Raw genomic sequence first — 20,681 nt, forward strand, 5'->3', positions numbered from 1 at the left:
TATTTATTTGAGAGAGAGAGCACGAGAGGGGGGAGGGTCAGAGGGAGAAGCAGACTCCCTGCCGAGCAGGGAGCCCAATGTGGGACTCGATCCAGGGACTCCAGGATCATGACCTGAGCCGAAGGCAGTCGCTTAACCAACTGAGCTACCCAGGCACCCCATACTGAGCGTTCTTGAAGATATGGAGCAACTGGAACTCTCACACACTTGCTGGTGAGAACATAAAATGTACACTTCAGAATGCTGTTTACCAGTTTCTTAAAAACTTATGTATGTACCCATGTATAACTCAATCATCCTACTCCTAGGCATTTACCTAAGAGAAATGAAAAGAATATGTCCTCACAAAGACTTATACACGAATGTTTACAGCAGCTTTATTTGTAATAGTCCAAAACTGGAAACAACCTAAATGACCATCATCAGGTGAATGGATAAACACATTATGGCATATTCACAATGGAATATATTCAGCAATAAGAGAGAATGCATATAACAGAACAGATTAATTGCAAAATAATTATGCTGATGGAAAGAGGCCAAAAGAAGGTATATGATTCATTTATATAAAATTTAAAAAAATAAAAACTAACCTAAGTGAAATAAAGTAGATTATATAATAATAAAGAATGAGGCAGGAGGGGAGGAAGGAGAGGACTACAAAAGGACATAAGGAAACTTAAGGGCATATGTCAAAATTTCATCAAATTGTATACCTTAAATATTTACAGTTTACTGCATATAAATCAATGATATTTCAATAAAGCTGTTTAAGTCATATACAAAAAATGCTTATACAAGATTTTCTTTACTTGCATATTAATAAGCTAAACAACTATAAATTGAGAACACTCAATAAAGAAGGTAATTTATTATGAGCACACCTTCTCTCTCTCTCTCTCTCACACACACACACACCTATGTATACTTCCTAATAAAAAAGAAAATGGACTAGTTAACTTAATAAAATACAAGGAAATCAGAATTTTTAAGATATTTGAACCATAGCTTTTTGAAAACCATTCGTAATTTGTCATCTGAAGATATGAGAAGCAATTTTAAACCAAGTTCAAAGACGGAGTACATCACTCAGCACGGAGTCTGCTTGGGATTCTCTCTCCCTCTCCTTCTGACCCTCCCGCTCGTGTTCTCGATCTCTCTCTCAAAACAGATAAAAAAATCTTAAAAAAAAAATAAAAAATTAAAAACCAAGTAGATCAATAATCAGCCTTCATACTATCAAAAAATATGAAATAATTTTAGCCCCTGAAAAGTTCCACTAATCCAAAGTCTTTATCTTATAATATAAAATGTGAAGCCCATGGGGCTCCTGCGTGGCTCAGTCGTTAAGCATCTGCCTTCGGCTCAGGTCATGATCCCAGGGTCCTGGGATCGAGCCCCACATTGGGCTCCCTGCTCAGTGGAGAGCTTGCTTCCCCCTCTCCCACTCCCCCTGCTTGTGTTCCTTCTCTCTCTGTCTCTCTCTGTCAAATAAATAAATAAAATCTTAAAAAAAAAAAAAATGTGAAGCCCAAAAGGGTTTAAGTCAACTGCTAAGGTCATACCAAGGCAGAGCCAAGACTATAATCAAATTTGTATAATTTTAACTTAAAAGGTATTTCAATATCAATTACCATTTCATTATTATACTGATTGATTTTCAATTCAACAATATTTAAGAAACATTTCCTGAGCATTATAGGAATATATGGCAATTCTTACCTTCAAGGAGCTTTCAATGTCAATTTGAAGCTTATTAAATATTTAAGACATAAATGTTATTTTCTTCAAAGAAAACTTTAGTGTTAATGGAAGAAGAATCAAGTTATGCTCATAATAATTTTTTTTTCAGTATTCTCAATTTACAGAGTTTGTTTGGCTTGGTTATTTTTATAATACACATGTAAAGGATATCAACCAATCTTGCCTAACCAGTTTTTTCACATTTAAAGAACTGAAAAGTTTTAAAGAATGGAAGAGGTTATAAGTTGGCAGCCTGTGAGCTTTGTTTTATCCACAAATACATTTTGTCTGTCTGCACAGTGTTTTAAAAAACCTGAATGGGTGGCTAACATTTAAAATGAGTAGACCTTGTATTAAAATCTGGGTTTCCTAATTTTGTTAAAATATTGGAACACCTGACACAACTACACATGCATCCTTCATGGCAAAAACTGAGCAATGATTAGGCTCTTGGGTAACTTAGACAAATAAGACATAATTACTGCTTTCAAAAACCTCAGTTTATAATTAGAGACAAGCACATAAACAAATCATGGCAGTACGTTATAGTTTTACTATGTGCCAAGCACTGTGTGACAGATATTACAATAAAAATGAAAATAGGATAAGATGGAGGTACATGAGAAGTAGTGATCATTTGTTAAAAATACTGTTTAGGGAAGGCTTCATGGAGAAGGCCAAACTTGAGCTGTTTTTTAAGAGTTAAGTTTCTTCCAGGTGAGAGGACATTTTAGGCATGGCAACAGCATGTTCAAGGTTACAGGATCACATACAGTAGACATGGATGAAGTACAAGGCATCAGGTAGTTTGTAATGAAATGGAATTCCTTTGAAAGATGGACTGAAGCCAGATCATGAAGGACTCTTGCATCCATGCCAAGGAATGTAGGTTTCATCCTACACATCTGCATTGTTCCCACAATGCTCCTAAGAAGACTCATGATTCAACATAGCTGGGAGAAGAAATAAAAAGGGAAAAGATGTAATAGCTGATCGCCCTAATTACTGATTCAACTAAATTACTAAAAGGAAATTTATGAGCATAGCCGGTCTTTGTTCCATCAACAAGGAGCCCTACTTTTTGCCTATCTTATTCAGTTAAGTTCTATTTTAATATTTCTTTGGACAAAAAATTCTACTGTTATAAACAAATTTTTTTAAAAAGCTTGAACATGAGCCATTAAAAATTTTTTACCAATCTTTACATCTACACATTAACAAAGCAAAGGATAAAAACCATATGATCATCTCAGTAGACACAGAAAAAGCATTTAACAAAATTCAACATCTATTTATGATAAAAATTCTCAACAAAGTGTGTATTGAAGAAATGTACCCCTTAACATAATAAAGGCCCTAAGACAAATCCACGGCTAACATCCTACTCAACAGTGAAAAGCTTAAGGATTTTCCTCCAAGATCAGGGGCAAGACAAGGATGCTCACTCTCACCACTTTAATTCAACATAGTATTGGAAGTCCTAGCCAGAGCAATTAGGCAAGAAGAAGAAATACAAGGAATCCAAATTGGAAAGGAAAAAATAAAATTGTCAATTTGTAGATGATATAATACAATATATAGAAAATTCTAAAGACTGCACCAAAAAACTACTAATAAGAATGAATAAATGAATTCAATAAAGTTGCAGGATACAAAATTAACATACAAAAATAGGTTGCACTAATAATGAGTTATCAGAAGTTAAGAAAACAATCCCATTTACAACTGCACTGAAAAGAATAAAATATCTAGGAATAAATTTGACCAGGGAGTGAAAGACCTATATACTCTGTAAGACACTGATAAAAGAAACAGAGGACAGCACAAATAAATGGAAAGATACTCTGTGCTCATGGAATGAAAAAAATATTGTTAAAATGTCCACACTACCCAAAGCAACCTACAAATTCAATGCAATCCCCATCAAAAGACCAATAACATTTTTCATAGAACTAAAACAGAGAATCCCAAAACCTGCCTGGATCCACAAAAAGACCCTGAACAGCAAAAGCAATCATGAGAAAAAACAAAGCTGGAGGTTATCATGCTTCCTGATTTCAAATACTACAAAACTGTTAGTAATCAAATCAGTACCAGTAACTAAATCAGTACCAGTATGGTACTGGCATAAAAACTTAGACACATATATCAAGGAAATAGAAAAGAGAGCCCAGAAATATATATATATATATATGTGCAATTAATCTATGACAAAGAAGGCGAGAATATACAACGGGGGAAAAAAGGTCTCTTCAATAAATGGTGTTGGGAAAACTGACAGCCACATGTAAAAAAAAATGAAACCAGGTCACTATCTTATACCACATACAAAAATAAATTCAAAATGAATTAAGAACTTGAATGTGAAGCCAGAAACCATGAAACTCCCAGAAAAGAAAAAAACAGATAGTAAGCTCTTTGACACTGGTCTTAGCCATATTTTTTTTTGAACCACTCTTCTCAGGCAAGGGCAACAAAGGTAAAATAAATAAATGGCATTACATCAAACTACAAGCTTTTGCACAGCAGAAGAAACCATCAACAAAATGAAAAAGCAACCTAACTGAATGAAAGAAGATATTTACAAATCATACACCTGATAAGAGGTGAATATCCAAAATATATAATGAACTTACACAACTTAATATATATAAAAAAAATACTATTTAAAAATGAGGAGAGGATCTAAATAAACAGTGTCCCAAGGAAGACATACAGATGGCCAATGGACACATGAAAAGATGCTCAACATCGCTAATCATCAGGGAAATACAAATCAAAACCACAAGGAGATACCACCTCACACCAGTCAGATTGGCTTTTATCAAAAGGACAAAAAATAACAGGTGTTGGTGAGGGTGTGGAAAAAAGGGAACCTTTGTACACTGTTGGTGGGAATGTAAAGTGGTGCAGCCACTATGGAAAACAATATGGAAACATCTCAAGAAATTAAAATTAGAACTACCACACTATCCGTCAATTACACCTCTAGGAATATATCCAAAAAACAAAAAAACAAAACAAAAAAAAAAGCCCACCAATTCAAAGAGATATATGCACAAGACCTAGGTTCACTGTAGCACTATTTACAATAGCCAAGATATGGAAGCAATCTAATTATCCATCAATAGATGAATGGATATAGAAGATGTGGTATACATACACAATGGAATATTACTCAGCCATAAAAAAGAATGAACTGTTGCCATTTGCAGCATGGATGGACCTAGAGAGTTTTATGCTAAATGAAGTAAATCAGACAATGACAAATAACCATATGAATTCACTCATATGTGTAATCTACAAAACGAAGCAAATGAACAAGCAAAACAAAAAGAGACTCACAGATATTAGAAGCAACTATTGGCTACAAGACTGGAAAGGGATTGGGGGCTCTACAAAATAGATGAAGGGGATTAAGAGGCACAAATTTCCAGTTATAACATAAGTAACTCATGAGGATATAATGTACCACATAGGTACTACAGCCAACAATATTGTAACAATTTTGTGTGGTGACAGATGGTAACTAGACTTATTGTGGGGTTCATTTCATAATGTACAAAAACATCACTATGATGGGGTGCCTGGGTGGCTCAGTCAGTTAAGCATTCAACTCTTGATTTCAGCTCCGGTCTTGATCTCAGGGTCAAGAGATTAAGCCCTGCGTCCTGGCTCTACGCTCAGGAGAGCTTGGGTTTCTCTCTCCCTCTCATTCTCTCTCTTTCTAAAATGAATAAATAAGTCTTTTAAAAAATACATCACTATGGCGGCTCCTGTGTGGCTCAGTTAGTTGGGCATCTGCCTTCGGCTCAGGTCTGAGCTGCTCAGCAGGGGAGTCTGCTTCTCCCTCTCTCTTTGACCCTCCCTTCTACTCGTGCTCTTGCTCACTCTCTTTCTCAAATGAATAAATAAAAGATCTTAAAAAAATCACTATGATGTAAACCTGGAATCAATGGGCTACTGTGTGTCAATTATACTTCAATTAAAAAAAAAAAGTTTTTACCAAGAAATTAAATGGTAAGATTAGCATTTTGAACAGATCTCTCTAGGAACAGTGCCAAGGGTGGATTAAAAAAGTATGAGACCAGAAGGAAATGAGAATGCTTATTTGCAAGAGTAACACAAGAAATGATGAGTTAAATCTGGATATTCAAGTCTTACTGATGTCAACTTGGTGCCAAGAAGTCGGCTATGTGCTAGGTTCAGGAAAAGGAAGATAAATTTAAGAGTTATTTAAATAAAAAGGCATCATAATTTATTAAAATGAGAAGATAAAGAGAGAAAAGGAATTAAGTTTGGTAGGTGACTTGAATAAACAAATGGATAGCTATGGTTTAAACTAAGAATAAAATTGTAACACCTCATCTTCAATAAGCTAAGCACAAACCAGGTCAAATAAAGAGATGTTAAGGAAGTGTAATCTAAAAAAAGCAAAGGATTATAGCTATGACTATACTTCAGGAGCAAAGGTTCTAGAGGATTTATTAGAGGTATATACAAAACCAGAACCATCTTTGAATGCCTTTATAAACAACATCCTTAAATATCAATATCCTAAAGATAATCTCAAAGGTGTCCCTAATGGTCTACCTAAGGTTAAAGCTTGGCATCTTTCCCTTGGCAATTCTGGTTTAGATCCAGACACCCAAATGATAGCAAAGAATCAAGGCAGACAAGAATACTGGAAAACAATATTTAATTGATCATATCTATACAATTGCTAACATATGGCCAGTAAGTTTATCAAATGTCACATCACTCCTCTGTAATGAGTTGCACAATTCTGCTCATGGTTAATCATTTTTTTTTAGGACTTCTTTTTTTTTTTTAAAGTAATCTCTACACCTGGGCGCCTGGGTGGCTCAGTTGGTTAAGCGACTGCCTTCGGCTCAGGTCATGATCCTAGAGTCCCAGGATCGAGTCCCGCATCGGACTCCCTGCTCAGCAGGGAGTCTGCTTCTCCCTCTGACCTTACCCCCTCTCATGATCTCTCTCTCTATCTCATTCTCTCTCTCTCAAATAAATAAAATCTTAAAAAAAAAAAAAAAGTAATCTCTACACCTAACATGGGGCTTGAACTCACAACCCCAGATCAAGAGTCACATGCTCCATCAACTGAGCCAGCCAGGTGCCCCAATCATGGTTAATGTTTAATTACCAATTTCTCACTAGACTTTTAGAATAGGTTCAAAGTAGTTATGTGGATAAATTTCCTAAGCACTAGAAGTGTTCCATGATATAAGTTTCTAGGTTTTTCATTAAGTCCAACTTGAAAGAAATTCAGTGCCATTTCCATGAATCTGGTTTTATAACATAATTACTTTCCCTGATAATGAATTTTTAAAAGGGGTAAGGGCAAGTAATAAATGGGGTGGCAAGTCCTTACATTCCTCAAGAACTCTATTTTCACTGCTGTTCATAAGAATTACTTCAACTCTTTGATAAAGATCATAATTAACATTAAATACACAAAATAAACTCTTAAGTCCTTCAATGAGAAGTGATGAAAACATTCTATCAAAAGAGGCTTCACACCTCATTAATTACATTAGACTATGAAATCTTACCCATTAAAGAGTAAGTAGATCAAATACTAATCACTATTTCCAAATAGCTGACTGTAAGTTATAAAACTCTTTTAACAATAGAAAGAGTTGGTTATAACTTTAAGTCCATTGCCAAACCTTATATATTAGAAAAGACACTCTAAGAGAGGAATTGCATGAGCCTATAGCTACGGTAAAAAAAAAAAAAAAGAAAAAAAGGGAAAAAGAAATCAGTATCTGACTAATACAGTAAGAATTAGAAAATATTCTCAAAGTATCTTTATGTGGGGCAAAATAAGTGCTTGCATTTATAAAAAGAAAGAAAAAGAAATCAAAAACGATGGGGAACAGAAGTATTACCTGAGGGCAGGAAATTCAGACAAAAGGTCCCTATTCCTGGTGAAAGCAAGTAGTCAGTTGCCAGGGTTTCTTAGACTCCTTGATTATGAAATTCACAGCACACCAATCTCCACCACAGCCAGCAGGGATCGCTGCAGGGAATGGGTACACAGGGGACATAGGAGGGAGCAAGTTTAAGGGAAGGAAGAGGAAAGGAATGATATGATAAAAATATTTAGCTGTGATGCACTTAAAAAAATACAGTTGTATTTCACACTGGAATAACTAAAGGCAACACTGCTTAAATTCTAAGATAAATTAACCATTTGTGATTTCCTTCATTCTCTCTACCACTGGTATTATTACTACCGATATTTTTTTTTAAATTTTATATTAAAAATATTAACAAAAATGAAATAGCTCTGTTGTACAAAAGTTATACGAAGACTGAACTGTAATTCAACATTAAATCAAACCAAATAGGACAAGCACTCTAAAAGATAAGCAATTTACAAATACAAATTATCAAATTAGTTTAACTGCTAAAAAGCCCATTTAAAACTGTAATCTTCAATTCATTTTATGGAGAATACCAAAAAGTAAAGTTAGCTATGAAAATTAACCCACAAATCAAAGAGAGATCCAGCAATAAATTATATCTATACATACAAAAGCAAGTCAGAGAACTAGTGTATTTATTAAAAAAAAAAAAGTCTTTAATCTAAATTTCTTGGATATGAGTCATCTGCCAAAAATGTATTCAGGACAACCAATTTACATCCTATAAATTCTATGAAGGCCAAAGTTAATCTATTCTCTAGTCAGCTGAAAATGTTTCTGAACAACTATGTATAACAATATTGTGCCAGATGCTAAAGGTGCAACAGCAAACAAGATAAACACAATCACTGCCTTCAGAATGCAGTCTGTCAGGGTGATTCTGCCCTTAAAGAGATGCCAATCTAGAGGGCACCTGGCTGGCTCAGTCAGTGGAGCATGGCACTCATGAGTTCAAGTCCTACATTCATGAGTTCAAGTCTTATGTTAGGCATGGAGCCTACTTAAAAAAAAAGAAAGAGAGAAACTAAAAAAAACAGATGACAATCTACAGAACTAAAACATGAAATTTTTGTTGTAATAAAATATTTTAAGACCTAAAGGAATTAAAAAATGAAGACCAATGAAGACTAGCCGACCTAGTTAAAGCTGCCTATTAAGATGTACAAGTAAAATGAAGCCCAAGAGGATGACCTGGCAGGAAGGAATGTAAACAATCTGGCTACAGTAGTAAGGCAACAAAAGATGGGTGAAAAACAAAAAAGGGAGAGAAGGTTTAGTACTGGAAAACAGTGGAAAAAAACTGCAGCCAAGTTTCTAGGATCTAAAGGCGCTGGGTGGCTCACTCAGTTAAGCGTCTGATTCTTGGTTTCAGCTCAGGTCATGATCTCAGGGCCTGGGATGGAGCCCAATTCCCCTGCTAACCTTGGGGAATCTGCTTGAGGATTCTCTCCTTTCCCTCTGCCCTCCCCGCACTCATGTGCGCATACTCTCGCTCTCTCTCTCTAAGGTAAATATAGAAATCTTTTTTAAAAAATAAAGTATCCTTAACTTCCGTAACTGCTTTAAATATTCCCTTGGTATGCATGCCACTGTCAAGCAAACAGATTTAGTAACTATCCATTTTATATCACATAAACGGTCACTTATGTATTTTTTTTTTTTTAAAGATTTTATTTATTTATTTGACAGAGAGAGACACAGCGAGAGAGGGAACACAAGCAGGGGGAGTGGGAGAGGGAGAAGCGGGCTTCCCTCAGAGCAGGGAGCCCGATGCGGGGCTCGATCCCAGGACCCTGAGATCATGACCTGAGCCGAAAGCAGACGCTTAATGACTGAGCCACCCAGGCGCCCCACTTATGTATTTTTATTTCATTATTTCTTTACAGTTTCTCTGGACTTAGACCACCTTTGTCTCAATGTCTCTACTTCCATTAAAGTTGCATATAGTACTTTGTGCCTATCTCTTAAGACTTACATTTTATCCTGGTATCTACTTAATCATCTACCATACTGTTTTAAGAAGGCATTTATAGTTCTTAACTTCACATATATCTTACAGATCTTCTGTAAGTACTGGTGGAAAGAATAAATGCATGATTTATCAATGTGAATAATCACACTTAAAATACTCCTTAAAGATAAACCTTAGATTTTATGATGCCCCTTTTTATATATAGTTCATTTATATATAAAGTTCCATCACAGCAGAAGAAAACTTTGGAATAGGAACTGAATTTAGTAAACAACATGGTTTTAGCAAATTTTAAAATGACTGAATTTTCTGGTATTTCTAAGTTTCTCTCTAAATATTAATTCCTAACAATAAAATTACAAACAACAGTAGAGGAAAACAACTTGGTGTTATGCTAGCAGTGGCAAAAAGAAGCCAGAGAGCTCTCTTTTAATGGTATTTTTGGGTAGAAGAGTACATATACATATAGCTAACATTAAGTCTTAAAGAAGAGACTAATCTAGAGATTCAAAATTTATGTATAACATTCATTTTGGCTGGGAGAAATCTCAAAATAAGTAAATGAATTATCAGACAAACAGTAAATCTAATGTCTGAAAAAATAAACAATAACTATTATACCCTGAATCATATTTGTTGCAGATCTCAACTTTGTTTTAGTAACTTTGTCTTGATGTGGTAACTGCTTGTATTTCACTCATGGAAACAGTCATAAAGTTACACCTGTAACTTACATTCAATCTGAGCTCCAGTCACTTACAAGAACTAAATACCAATATTTACAGAAATATTAAATTATTCATCCTAATAGATACAAAATAATGTGCAGCATTTAGAACATATATAACTGATAAGAGATCAACTTACTAAGGAAATGTTCAGATTGGAAACTGAAGTATTAAGGCAAAGTGTAATATTGCAAAAAAATTATGCAAGTATAAAGAAATGGAGAAATTGTGCTTTCCCAACTTCACAGAATTGCTAAGTCAAAAGGCTATGTTTCCCAAGCTTCAAAGGACTACAGAGTCAAAGGATTCCCAAATAATAAAAGAATCTCCCAAGGGATACTGCAACAGGATGGTGAAATACCACAAAAGAGTAGTAACACTGAAATTTTATAATAAATAAATGCTGAAAATAGAGCAAAAGCCTGAGCAGGCAGCATAGAATAATCATATTAAAAGAGTACTGGATCAGTAACTTAACCACTCAATACTACCTGTCAAACCCTGGGGAAATCACAAATCCTAACGTTTTAATAATTTCCTTCTCAGAGACCGGAACAAATCCCTTCTGATTCTAGAATGGTAATATTACAACATCCAGTGGACCAAGCATCTAAGTCCCCCTTCAACTAAAGTTTACAAATCAATCTCCTGAAACTAGCTTCTGAAGAATCAATATCTGGTTTTAGTTGGAAATTAGTGTCAAAGAAATGGTCAACTGCTTGACACCTCTACATAGTATACTTTATAGCAAAAAATACAACACTATAAAGTCCACCCCTTAAAATTCATCTCACAATTCACTTCACTGTAATTATGTCCTGCATAACCAAAGGATAACCACCCGCAAAACACCTGATACTGGTACTGCAGACACGTGAACCAGATCAACACCATGATGGCTGCTCCGTGACCTGAAGTCTTCTTGAATACAGCCCCCATTCCCATTCTTTCCTTTTGTTTAACAGGACCCTTAAGTACACCCTTGGAGCATAACATTTTGGATCTGCTCTGGAGATAGGACTATGATACTTACCTATTCTCAAACATGCTCCTCCCTGGTGGTCTCCTAGCATGTACTCCCCAGCCCCTAGGGCTATAAAAGCAGTGTTCCCAAAAGGTGGCGTTGGGGAGATCTACCCACTTGCAGCCCCCCAAGATATGCTTCTGTCCATTAGTCCCCTTAAAAAAACATTTCTCATCAAGCTGAACTTGGTGTTTTTCTTCAGTCATGGTTCCTTTGGCCTTTGAAGGTTGCTTTGCACATACTTCCATATCACAGAACAGCCGACTAAAATGCATAGTCTAAATTAGTTCACAAATAAAAGGAATCTCCATTCAGATATCTAACAGGCATCCAAATTAATACATCCAAAACCAAACTCCTTATCTCTCTACCTTAAGCCTGCCTCTCCTGCAGTCTTCTACGTAGTTAACAGCAACTCAATCTTCTCAGTTGCTTATGTCATGACTATTCTTTCTCTCTCAATCCACATCTTACCTGTCAGCAAATCCTGTGGTTCTACCTTTGAAATACATCTAGAACCTCAACAAGTCCACCGCATCGACATAGGTCCAAGTCAAAACCTTTCTCACCTGGATAGTTAACACTTTTAATTGGCCTCCTGCTTCTGCCCTTGTCCTCCTATTATTTATTTCCCACATGGCTGCAGAGTAATCCTTGGCTCAAAGCCTTGCTTCCAATCTCACTCAGGGTAAAAGCTAAAGTCATTACAAGGCCCCAAAAGGTCTGGCCCTGTTTTCTCTTTGATGCATCTTCCTCTACTTACTTCACTCCTCACTCCACTCATGTTGGTGGCCTTGATATATTTCAAAAATGATAAGCAAGCTTCCACTTCTGGATCCTTGCATTTACTTCCACTACCTTTCATATCTGTTCTCAAATATCACCTTTTCAATTAGGCCTTCCTAATCACCAGATTTAAAACTGCAAACTCTACCCTTACCTCCCTGCACTTTCTATCCCCTTTCCCTGTGTTATATTTGTAATAGCACTTTCCACAAACTGATATAATGTACTTCACTCTTTTAATATCAGCCTCCTTTGATTAAAAATGTAAATTCCACTGAGAGCAGGGATTCTAGCCACAGCACTATGGACTAGTGCATGGTACAAAGTAGCACTCAGTAAATATTTGTTAAATAACTGTTATATATCTAGTGTCAAAATCAACAGTATTGGGGGTTATTTTAAAAAGAATACTGTCAATTTAAGTAACTAAAAATTACTTTTAAAATTCCCAAAATTACAAAAGTAAATTTATTTCTATTCCTAAAAGGTAATAATTAACTCAATTTTTTCCCAGTTGCCCAATCCAAGTAAATCAAATCTCACAAACTTCATATGGCAGTATATTTCTAAAAACAGGTTACATTTAGTGATCCTACTCATGCTTCCTATGCCACAATAGGAATCACTGAAGTTTCCCAAGAGCTGAGACCATGTCTTACCCATCTTTGTATCTCCAATGCCCAGTGTTCAAGCACCTGATAAACATAAACTCTCAAAATTATTTATTGAGCTTTACCATAAAAGTGAAAGATGTAATGAGCCTATCAATAATTATACAAAATTATCATTTGAAAAAATAATTTCCGACAGTCTAAATCATGTTGTGTTTCTTTTCTTTTTTTTTTTTTTTTTTGGAGAGAGAGAGCATGAGCAGGGGGGGGGGGCAGAGGAAGAGAGAGAATCTTTTTTTTTTTTTTTTTTAAGATTTTATTTATTTATTTGAGAGAGAGAGTGAGAGAGAGAAAGAGCACAAGAGGGGGGAGCAGGAGAGGGAGAAGCAGACTCCCTGCTGAGCAGGTAGCCCGATGCGGGACTCGATCCTGGGACTCCAGGATCATGACCTGAGCTGAAGGCAGTCGCTTAACCAACTGAGCCACCCAGGCGCCCTGTGTTTCTTTTCAAGAATGTTTAATTCAGGAATGATTATAGACCTAGTCATTACAAGGCCCCACAAGGTCTAGCCCGGTTTTCTCTTTGATCTCATCTTCCTCTACTTACTTCACTTCTCACTCCACTCCAGAAGATTATATGCACCTTAACGTCTCTTCAGCAATTCAGTTCCATGGCCTTAATGGATACCTTGCTCTAAATTAGGCCTAATCCTCCTCTGAAATTTTAAACTTTAATACTTTTAGACAAAACCTCCAATCCTTCCAGTTCTCTCATTTGTTTTTCTCAACTGCTCTCCCACCCAGATAAAATTTCCAATCCTTTGATGGTTCTTTTCAGACTATCAGCTGCTGTTCCCCCCTTTTCTTCCTTTCACAGTGTAAGCTTTCATGAATACACCGTGAGGCACCCTAAAGTCTCTATGACTTTGCCATTCAGTCACAAGACCTGGCAAGAGTTCAACCTTTCCTAATCTCCCTAACATATATTCCAAATATTCAACAATCTTCTCAAGGCACCCTCTCTTTCTATTTGTTCCTTCTCTTAGTTTACGGTACATATCTTGTTGAGACTGTCAAGTGGTTTCTCCTACCTAGATCATTAGAACTGGCCTGGATCCAATCCCTTTCCAAGTATGGTTCCCCAACCTTCCATAAATTCTGTGGGATGATATCCCTACAATACATGACTTTTATATTTAAGTTAATCAGAGATCCTCTATAAATTATATATTTCCACCACAGTCAACTGCTCCTGAACCCTGGATTCCAAAACCAAACTGATAACCAAGCATCTTTAATGATCATGTCCCTCTTTTGTCTGGAATTCTTTATTAGCGGTCACCTCCCAGGATGAAGTTCAATTTCTTTAACATAGCAAATGAGGCACTCTGAAATCTAATTTAGTTCAGTGCCTATTAAAGATACCAAATGGAACAGTAAGCCACACTCCAAACAGTTCTACCTATGACCATATCTTTGCTTTATGACCCTTTGCCATTGTTAACTGATCCATGTTGGTAAGTAGAACTGGGCCAAACAGGTTCTCTCTCCCAGGAATCTCAAACTTGACAGGAAAGACCACAGGTTGGGAGTTGTGAGAGGTGTAAGCAGTGGTTCTCAACCAAGAGAGATTTTACTCTAAGGGGACATTTGTCAACGCCTGGAGTGCTACTGGCATCTAGTGGGTAGAGACCAGAGATGCTGCTAAACATCCCACAAACACAGAGCAGCCCTTCACAACAAAGAATTATCTTGTCCAATGAGGTTTTAGGAGCTGGTTAGGTCTGCCCTTCCCCGGACTTGGTGACCCACCCCAACAGCTTTCTGTTACATTTCCCCTATTACCTAAGTTAAACAGAGATTTTTGTTGTTTGCAGACAAAATAACCTTAAGTAGCACAGTACCCTAGTTCAATCATCTGACATGCCTATATACTTCAAACCAGTTTCTCAATCTCAAAACTACTGACATTTGGGCAATATAACTATTTGTTGTGGCAGACTGTGCTGTGTACACAGCATGTTTAGCAGCATTCCTAGCCTCTATCCGCCCCCCCCAAGTTGTGACAATCAGAAATGTATACAGACATTGCCAAATGTCCCCTAAGAGGCAAAATCACCTCTGACTGAAAACCAGGACTTTAAATTATACAAAGACTCCACCCAGGTGTGGTGAACATCTGTCCTGCCAACTCCCACTTCCAGTTAACCTTGTGTCCAGCATAGTATGTACGAGCCAAAGGGAAAGCATGTACGAGCCAAAGGGGGAAGGGAAGAGGGAGCATTTGTATCGGAATCTTTTACTCCTTTTCAGGTCCTGGCTTAAATATATTCTATCTTCCAGCTTCTATTTTCCTCCTCTTCTTTGCTCTAGCACACAAGTACAAATGCACAGTAACATGAGGCCTTGAAAGGTAGCTCCTGTTCTTATTTCCTTTCTTATATTTGTTACAACTTTTCTTTAGAACTTTCCATTCCTTTTTGAAAAATTACTCTCCTAGAGAAGACTCTGAAACATATTCTGTGCTGGTTATACTATGAAAGATCGGAGTCATTTCTCTTCAAAGGCTTTTCCTGTTTCACTTCTCTTAAAATATAAGTAGTCCAACCCCCACCCCCACTACACACACACACACACACACACACACACACACTCTCTCTCTCTCTCTCTCTCTCTCTCTCTCTCTCTCTCCCCCATCACCCTCTTGCCCTGCCCCCTTGCCCAATCCCCCCAGCTCTGCTCCCTCTCTCTCCCTCCCTCCTGTTCAGTTTCAGATCAGTTCCAAGTACACAAACTATTTTTATTAATAATACAACAGATGCTTAGGATACAAACTAAACAACAATTAGGCAGGGAACAAGTATACAGATTTACACTTCTCAAATAGTTCAGCATTTACTTAAAGCATTTATTAATCTCTTAAGAATTTCTCTTTTATACTTTTCCACTATGCCAGATTCTCAAGCTCCTATATCTGCCAAACACTGGTTTTAATGTTAGAATTTCACCATACTTCAATCTCAAGGCTCAGAGTAAGCATTCTTTCTCCTGTTGGTTCCTATAAAGTCTTATTCCTTACTGGAAGACCCCATATAGAAAGGGTCATTTTCCTAGTCCTTCCTTTCGAAGACAACAAAGGCTCATTTATTCAATGATTCAGCTACCTTCCTAAAACCACAGGGAAACTGGTCATACCCAGTATCTGTGATAATACTGGTGGTATATAGTCTTACCTCAGTTAAGAAAACGCAAAGGAAAGTCAATGCTTTGGTGCCATTCATTAAAAAAATAGTTGAGTGCCTACATTATGCTAGACTCAAAACAAAATCCCTGCCATTATGTAGTTTACATTCAAGTGAAGAAGACAATGAAAAAGCATATATATATATAGGCAGAGAAGGATGAAAGGGTGGTCAGGTAAGGCCTCCTTTGAGGTGCCATGAGTGCATCAACTGGCCACAAGAAATGTCTATTACTGCAAGATAATGTGTTCTAAGTATTTCCTGTTAAAAATTATTAAATTGTCCTCCAGATGATTACTTCAATATAGAGACATCTTTAATACTGGATAATTTGTAAAATTAAGCTTGACCCCAGGTAATTTCAAAAGTTCACCCCTACTTGAATAACTAATTTATCACAACACCCATCTTATTTCATCTATTGTCGTCCTTTACATTTATAAATAACTATTATTCTTAGGAGATGACAGCAGTAAGATTAATATATGAATATGAATTTGATACTCTTCAATCACCTGAGTTGTTTTGAAATATGAAATAACCAAGAATTCAAGTGTTTTCAAAAACTCACTTCTGTACTCAGCCATAAAAAAGAATGAGATCTTGCCATTTGCAACAACATGGAGGGACTTAGAGAGTTTTATGCTAAGTGAAATAAGTCACACAGAGAAAGACAAATACCATATGATTTCACTCATATGTGGAATCTAAAGAAGGAAACAAACAAAAAGCAGAAACAGATCCATAAATACAAAGAACAAACTCATGGTTGGCAGAGTGAAGGGTTGGGGGTGGGCAAAATGGGTGAAGGGAAGTGAGAGGTACAGGTTTCCAGTATGTAATGATTAAGTCACAGGGATGAAAGGTAGAAAGGTAGAAAGAAAGAGAGGTAGAAAAAGAAAGAAAAGAAAAGAAAAGAAAAGGAAAGAAAGAAAAGAAAGAAAGAAAGAAGCATACCAATGACCAAAGGTGCAAAAACAAAAATCCTCATCTCTGAAAAAAAAATCCTCATTATTATTTACCACAACGGTATTAGAAATCATACAGATTAAAAAGTACTCCTAAGGACTCAATTCTGAATATGTGAAATAAGCCATCACCTTTGCTATTAATTTTTAAGAGCCTTTCTCAACTGGAGTTCTACAAGAGAATTAAACTAACACCTTAAGCCACTCATTGATTGAATTAACTTTCTTCCCAAGCATCTGGAATGGAACTAGGCATGTACCATCATCCTTGGAAGAAAAACAGTCAAATCATTTTCTGTAGGTCTCAATTTTATTGTGGAATGGAGTATGAAAAAGGCTAGAGGACATCTGATTAAGTCAGACATTACCTAAATAATAATTAAAAAGATAAAACCTTTTTCCAAAATAAGATAATTCAGTATCAGACCATATGTACAATATTAAAACTTTCCAATTAGTGATATTAAGAAATGTATATTCATAAATGCTGCTATAATTTGCTACTTTAAAAAAAAATGTTATATCTTAATGTTTTAAGTTTAGATAACATTTGCTGATTCACAGAAATATTGATTTTGTTCCCCAATGTACAACCTGTGGTACTCAATGATCTGGAGAATCAAGAATTGTCTTTACCATATAAACATACCATACCCAAGTTTTTTCTTAATATCATTAACTTACAAATAACAGAGAAAAGGGTCATAACCAAGTGCTTTGAATTCGCCGTTAACAAGTTGGAAACAAGATCCCACATTTAGCCTGTGTCTTGAGACAAATATGGAGAAGTCAGAAGTAACAAACTGCCAGCTTTACTGAGTCATGTTTCTGACTAAAACCGCGTTATGAAATGGAAAGAATGACAAGTATTGTGTTTATCACCACAGATGTTGACTACCTTAATTTATGGATCTCAAATTTTAAAAAAACAAAAAACTGTTTTGCCAGAATGATGTGGAACTAAAACGACTCCAGAAAGAACTTGCCAAAGCTGGGAACTCTGGCTATTTACCTAAAACAAATCCTAACTGTGCAAAGAGGCACACCCTCTAATGCATTAGAGTGGGAACGGCGAGGTGGGGTGAGTTCAGAAAATAACAAGGTTAACATTTCACGGAGAAAACAAGCCTCAGCCCAAAGAGTCCAAACCGCTCCAGACGCCCTCGGTTAGCGCTCTGCTCCGAATGGAGGCGAGCACGGAGCTCGGATTCACCCTGCCACACAAATCCCCAGCCTCCGCGCAGGACCGCCCAAGCCGGGTCCCCGGGACGCCCCCAGACGCCGCGTCGGGGAGCGATCTCAGCGCGCTGCCTCCCTCCGCCGCCCTCCACGCTGCTCCGCGAGCCGGCTGGGGGAGAACCCGTCCAGGGGGCCGACTCTTGAGGCCAGAGCCGGGCGCCGCAGGCGGGAGATCGGGGCCGCGACCCCCTGCCCCAGCTAGATCTGGCAGCTCAAGAGTCGCCTCCCGCACGGCTACCAGTCCCCGCCGCCCCCGAGGCTGCGAGCAGCCTCCCGAGACGGCTAAGGCGGAGGCGGACTGGCCTCCCAAGCCCGAGGCTCTAGCTGACCTGGAGAGGTGCTTCAGGATCTGTTTCTTGATGAGCCCAGCCATGGTGCCGCGGCAGGAGGCGTCGCGCTCTCTCCGCGTTTCTCACTGCCTCCTCTCTTCGTGGCCGCCTCCTTGTTGTCCGGACTAACCCGGCCGGAGGAGAGTCGCCTGAGCGCTCACGCCCGGGAGAGACCAGAGGCCCCGGCCGAGGCCACAGCCGCCGCCGCTGGTGCCGAGGACCGCGAGCATCGCTCTCAGGCCGCCGTGGCCGCCGCCGGCGCCATCTTGGCTGCAGCATCACCTAAGAGACCTGGGGGAGGGCGGGGCGGGGCGGACTCGGCGTGGGGCGGGGCAACGCAGGCTCCGACCCGCGCGGGAAGTGTGCTGCCCCGCCACCCTTGTCCGGGACTGGATGCGTGTCCTTCGCCGCCTTGGTGCTACTGGGTGCTTTGATTCCCAATCCCAGAACCTTCTTGTGCTTTATAGTCCTCCCTCTCCACTCTGGTCTTGTTCCGGTCTCCATCACTGAGTGCTCCGTCCACATCCTACTTTTAATTTTTCAGAATTTGGGGCACAAACTACCCTGCTTGCTTTGCTCTCTACCTGGTCTACCTAGCTTTCTTCATATTCTTGCCTCAGTTTCTTCTCGTTTTCTAAGATATACTGCCCCCCGCCCTCCCCGCCGCCCCATACTATGATCTAATGTTTTCTCTGGTGATTCCAGTTCTAAGGGAACTAGAAGTTGACAACGTGTCTTAAAAGAGTTCAGGACCCGGGAATTAGAAGTCCCAAACTCAAGTCCTGGCTGTATTGTATTCTAGCTGTTTTAACCTGGAGAAAATAATGTCCTTAGTTTTAGCCTTAATCATCTATAAAATAGGTTAATAATGTATTCTTCACCCACTTCTCTAGGTTGTTTTATCTAAGAAAATAAGAATGTAAAATTTCACTTGAAAGTTTCTATAAAAAGGAAGGAAATTCTTGAAATAGAACTATTACAGCTCTGAACCTCCACCTCACCCAGCCCCAAACCAACATTTTCAGAGGTGAAAATGACCACCCAATGATGTCTAAAGGAGGAAAAGAAATTACACTACCTCTGAGGGATGTATCAGGAAGAAATGTGGTTATGGGTGGGGGAGAGGAAGTAGTTCACATATAGTCCAACAATCTGGCTCTTTTTGTAGAACGGAAAGTTGATAGTGCTTTGACTACTCACTTAACGTTCTTCATGCACTATAAATTAGGCACTATTCAAATATCTAGGGTTGCCTAAACAAAAACAAACAAAAAAAAAACCTTGTTCTGTCATCAAAGAGTTAGCAGCCTAGCAAGGAAAGTAGTAGACTCCTAGTGCTAAGACCTTGAGCTTTGTCACTAGACTCAGTCAAATGCTACCTCAGCCATTTTGTGGCTATGTAAACTTGGGCAAGGTATTTAATCTGTCAGCCTCAAGTACCTCATCTATTGGAGATAATATTAATAGTTTCTAACTCAGAACTTTGTGAGGTCTAAATGAGATTATGCATATAAAGTTTTCAACAAAGTGCTCTTAATAAATGCTATTATTTTTTTTAAAGATTTTATTTATTTATTTGACAGAGAGAGACACAGCGAGAGAGGGAACACGAGCAGGGGGAGTGGGAGAGGGAGAAGCAGGCCTCCCGCAGAGCAGGGAGCCCGATGCGGGGCTCGATCCCAGGACCCTGGGATCATGACCTGAGCCGAAGGCAGAAGCTTAACGACTGAGCCACCCAGGTGCCCCAATAAATACTATTATTATATAATAATAATAATAACAATTGTTATGCAAATTGTTATGAGAACACAAAGGAAGGAGTGATTCTCGTTCCACCTTAAGTCAAAGACAGATTTACAGTGGAGATGTTATTTCAAAGATGAGACTAAATCAGCTTAATGTGTTAGTAGAACTGACCTTGAAGTCCAAGATTTGGATATAAAACCTAGCTCTGCAGGTTTTTAGCTATGTGATCATAAGAAAAGTATGGAACGACTCAGCCTCCACGATGGTTGTTGTGAGGGTTAACCAAGCTAATGAAGGTTAAGTAAGTATTTAAGAGACTTAAGAGAGTGCCAGACACAATAGCAT

The 20,681-nt window shown here is 38.0% G+C and overlaps 1 protein-coding gene across 3 annotated transcripts in view; it reads right to left on the bottom strand.

Moving 5' to 3' along the window:
- The window catches only part of UHRF1BP1L (UHRF1 binding protein 1 like), a 115,226-nt gene extending 96,349 nt beyond the window's left edge, over positions 1 to 18,877 (bottom strand). For 2 of the 3 annotated variants that reach the window (XM_032416165.1, XM_032416167.1), the window contains exon 1: positions 18,591 to 18,877. In XM_032416165.1, the coding sequence (XP_032272056.1) occupies positions 18,591 to 18,634 (44 nt within the window). In that variant the 5' untranslated portion in view covers positions 18,635 to 18,877. Of the gene's footprint in view, positions 1 to 7,652; positions 7,784 to 18,590 lie in introns of all 3 variants that reach the window. The other variant, XM_032416166.1, reaches the window with a different exon arrangement.
- Positions 18,878 to 20,681: the final 1,804 nt, after the last annotated feature.

Source organism: Phoca vitulina, unplaced genomic scaffold (assembly GCF_004348235.1).
Source record: "Phoca vitulina isolate PV1807 unplaced genomic scaffold, GSC_HSeal_1.0 scaffold19, whole genome shotgun sequence".
Taxonomy (NCBI): domain Eukaryota; kingdom Metazoa; phylum Chordata; class Mammalia; order Carnivora; family Phocidae; genus Phoca; species Phoca vitulina.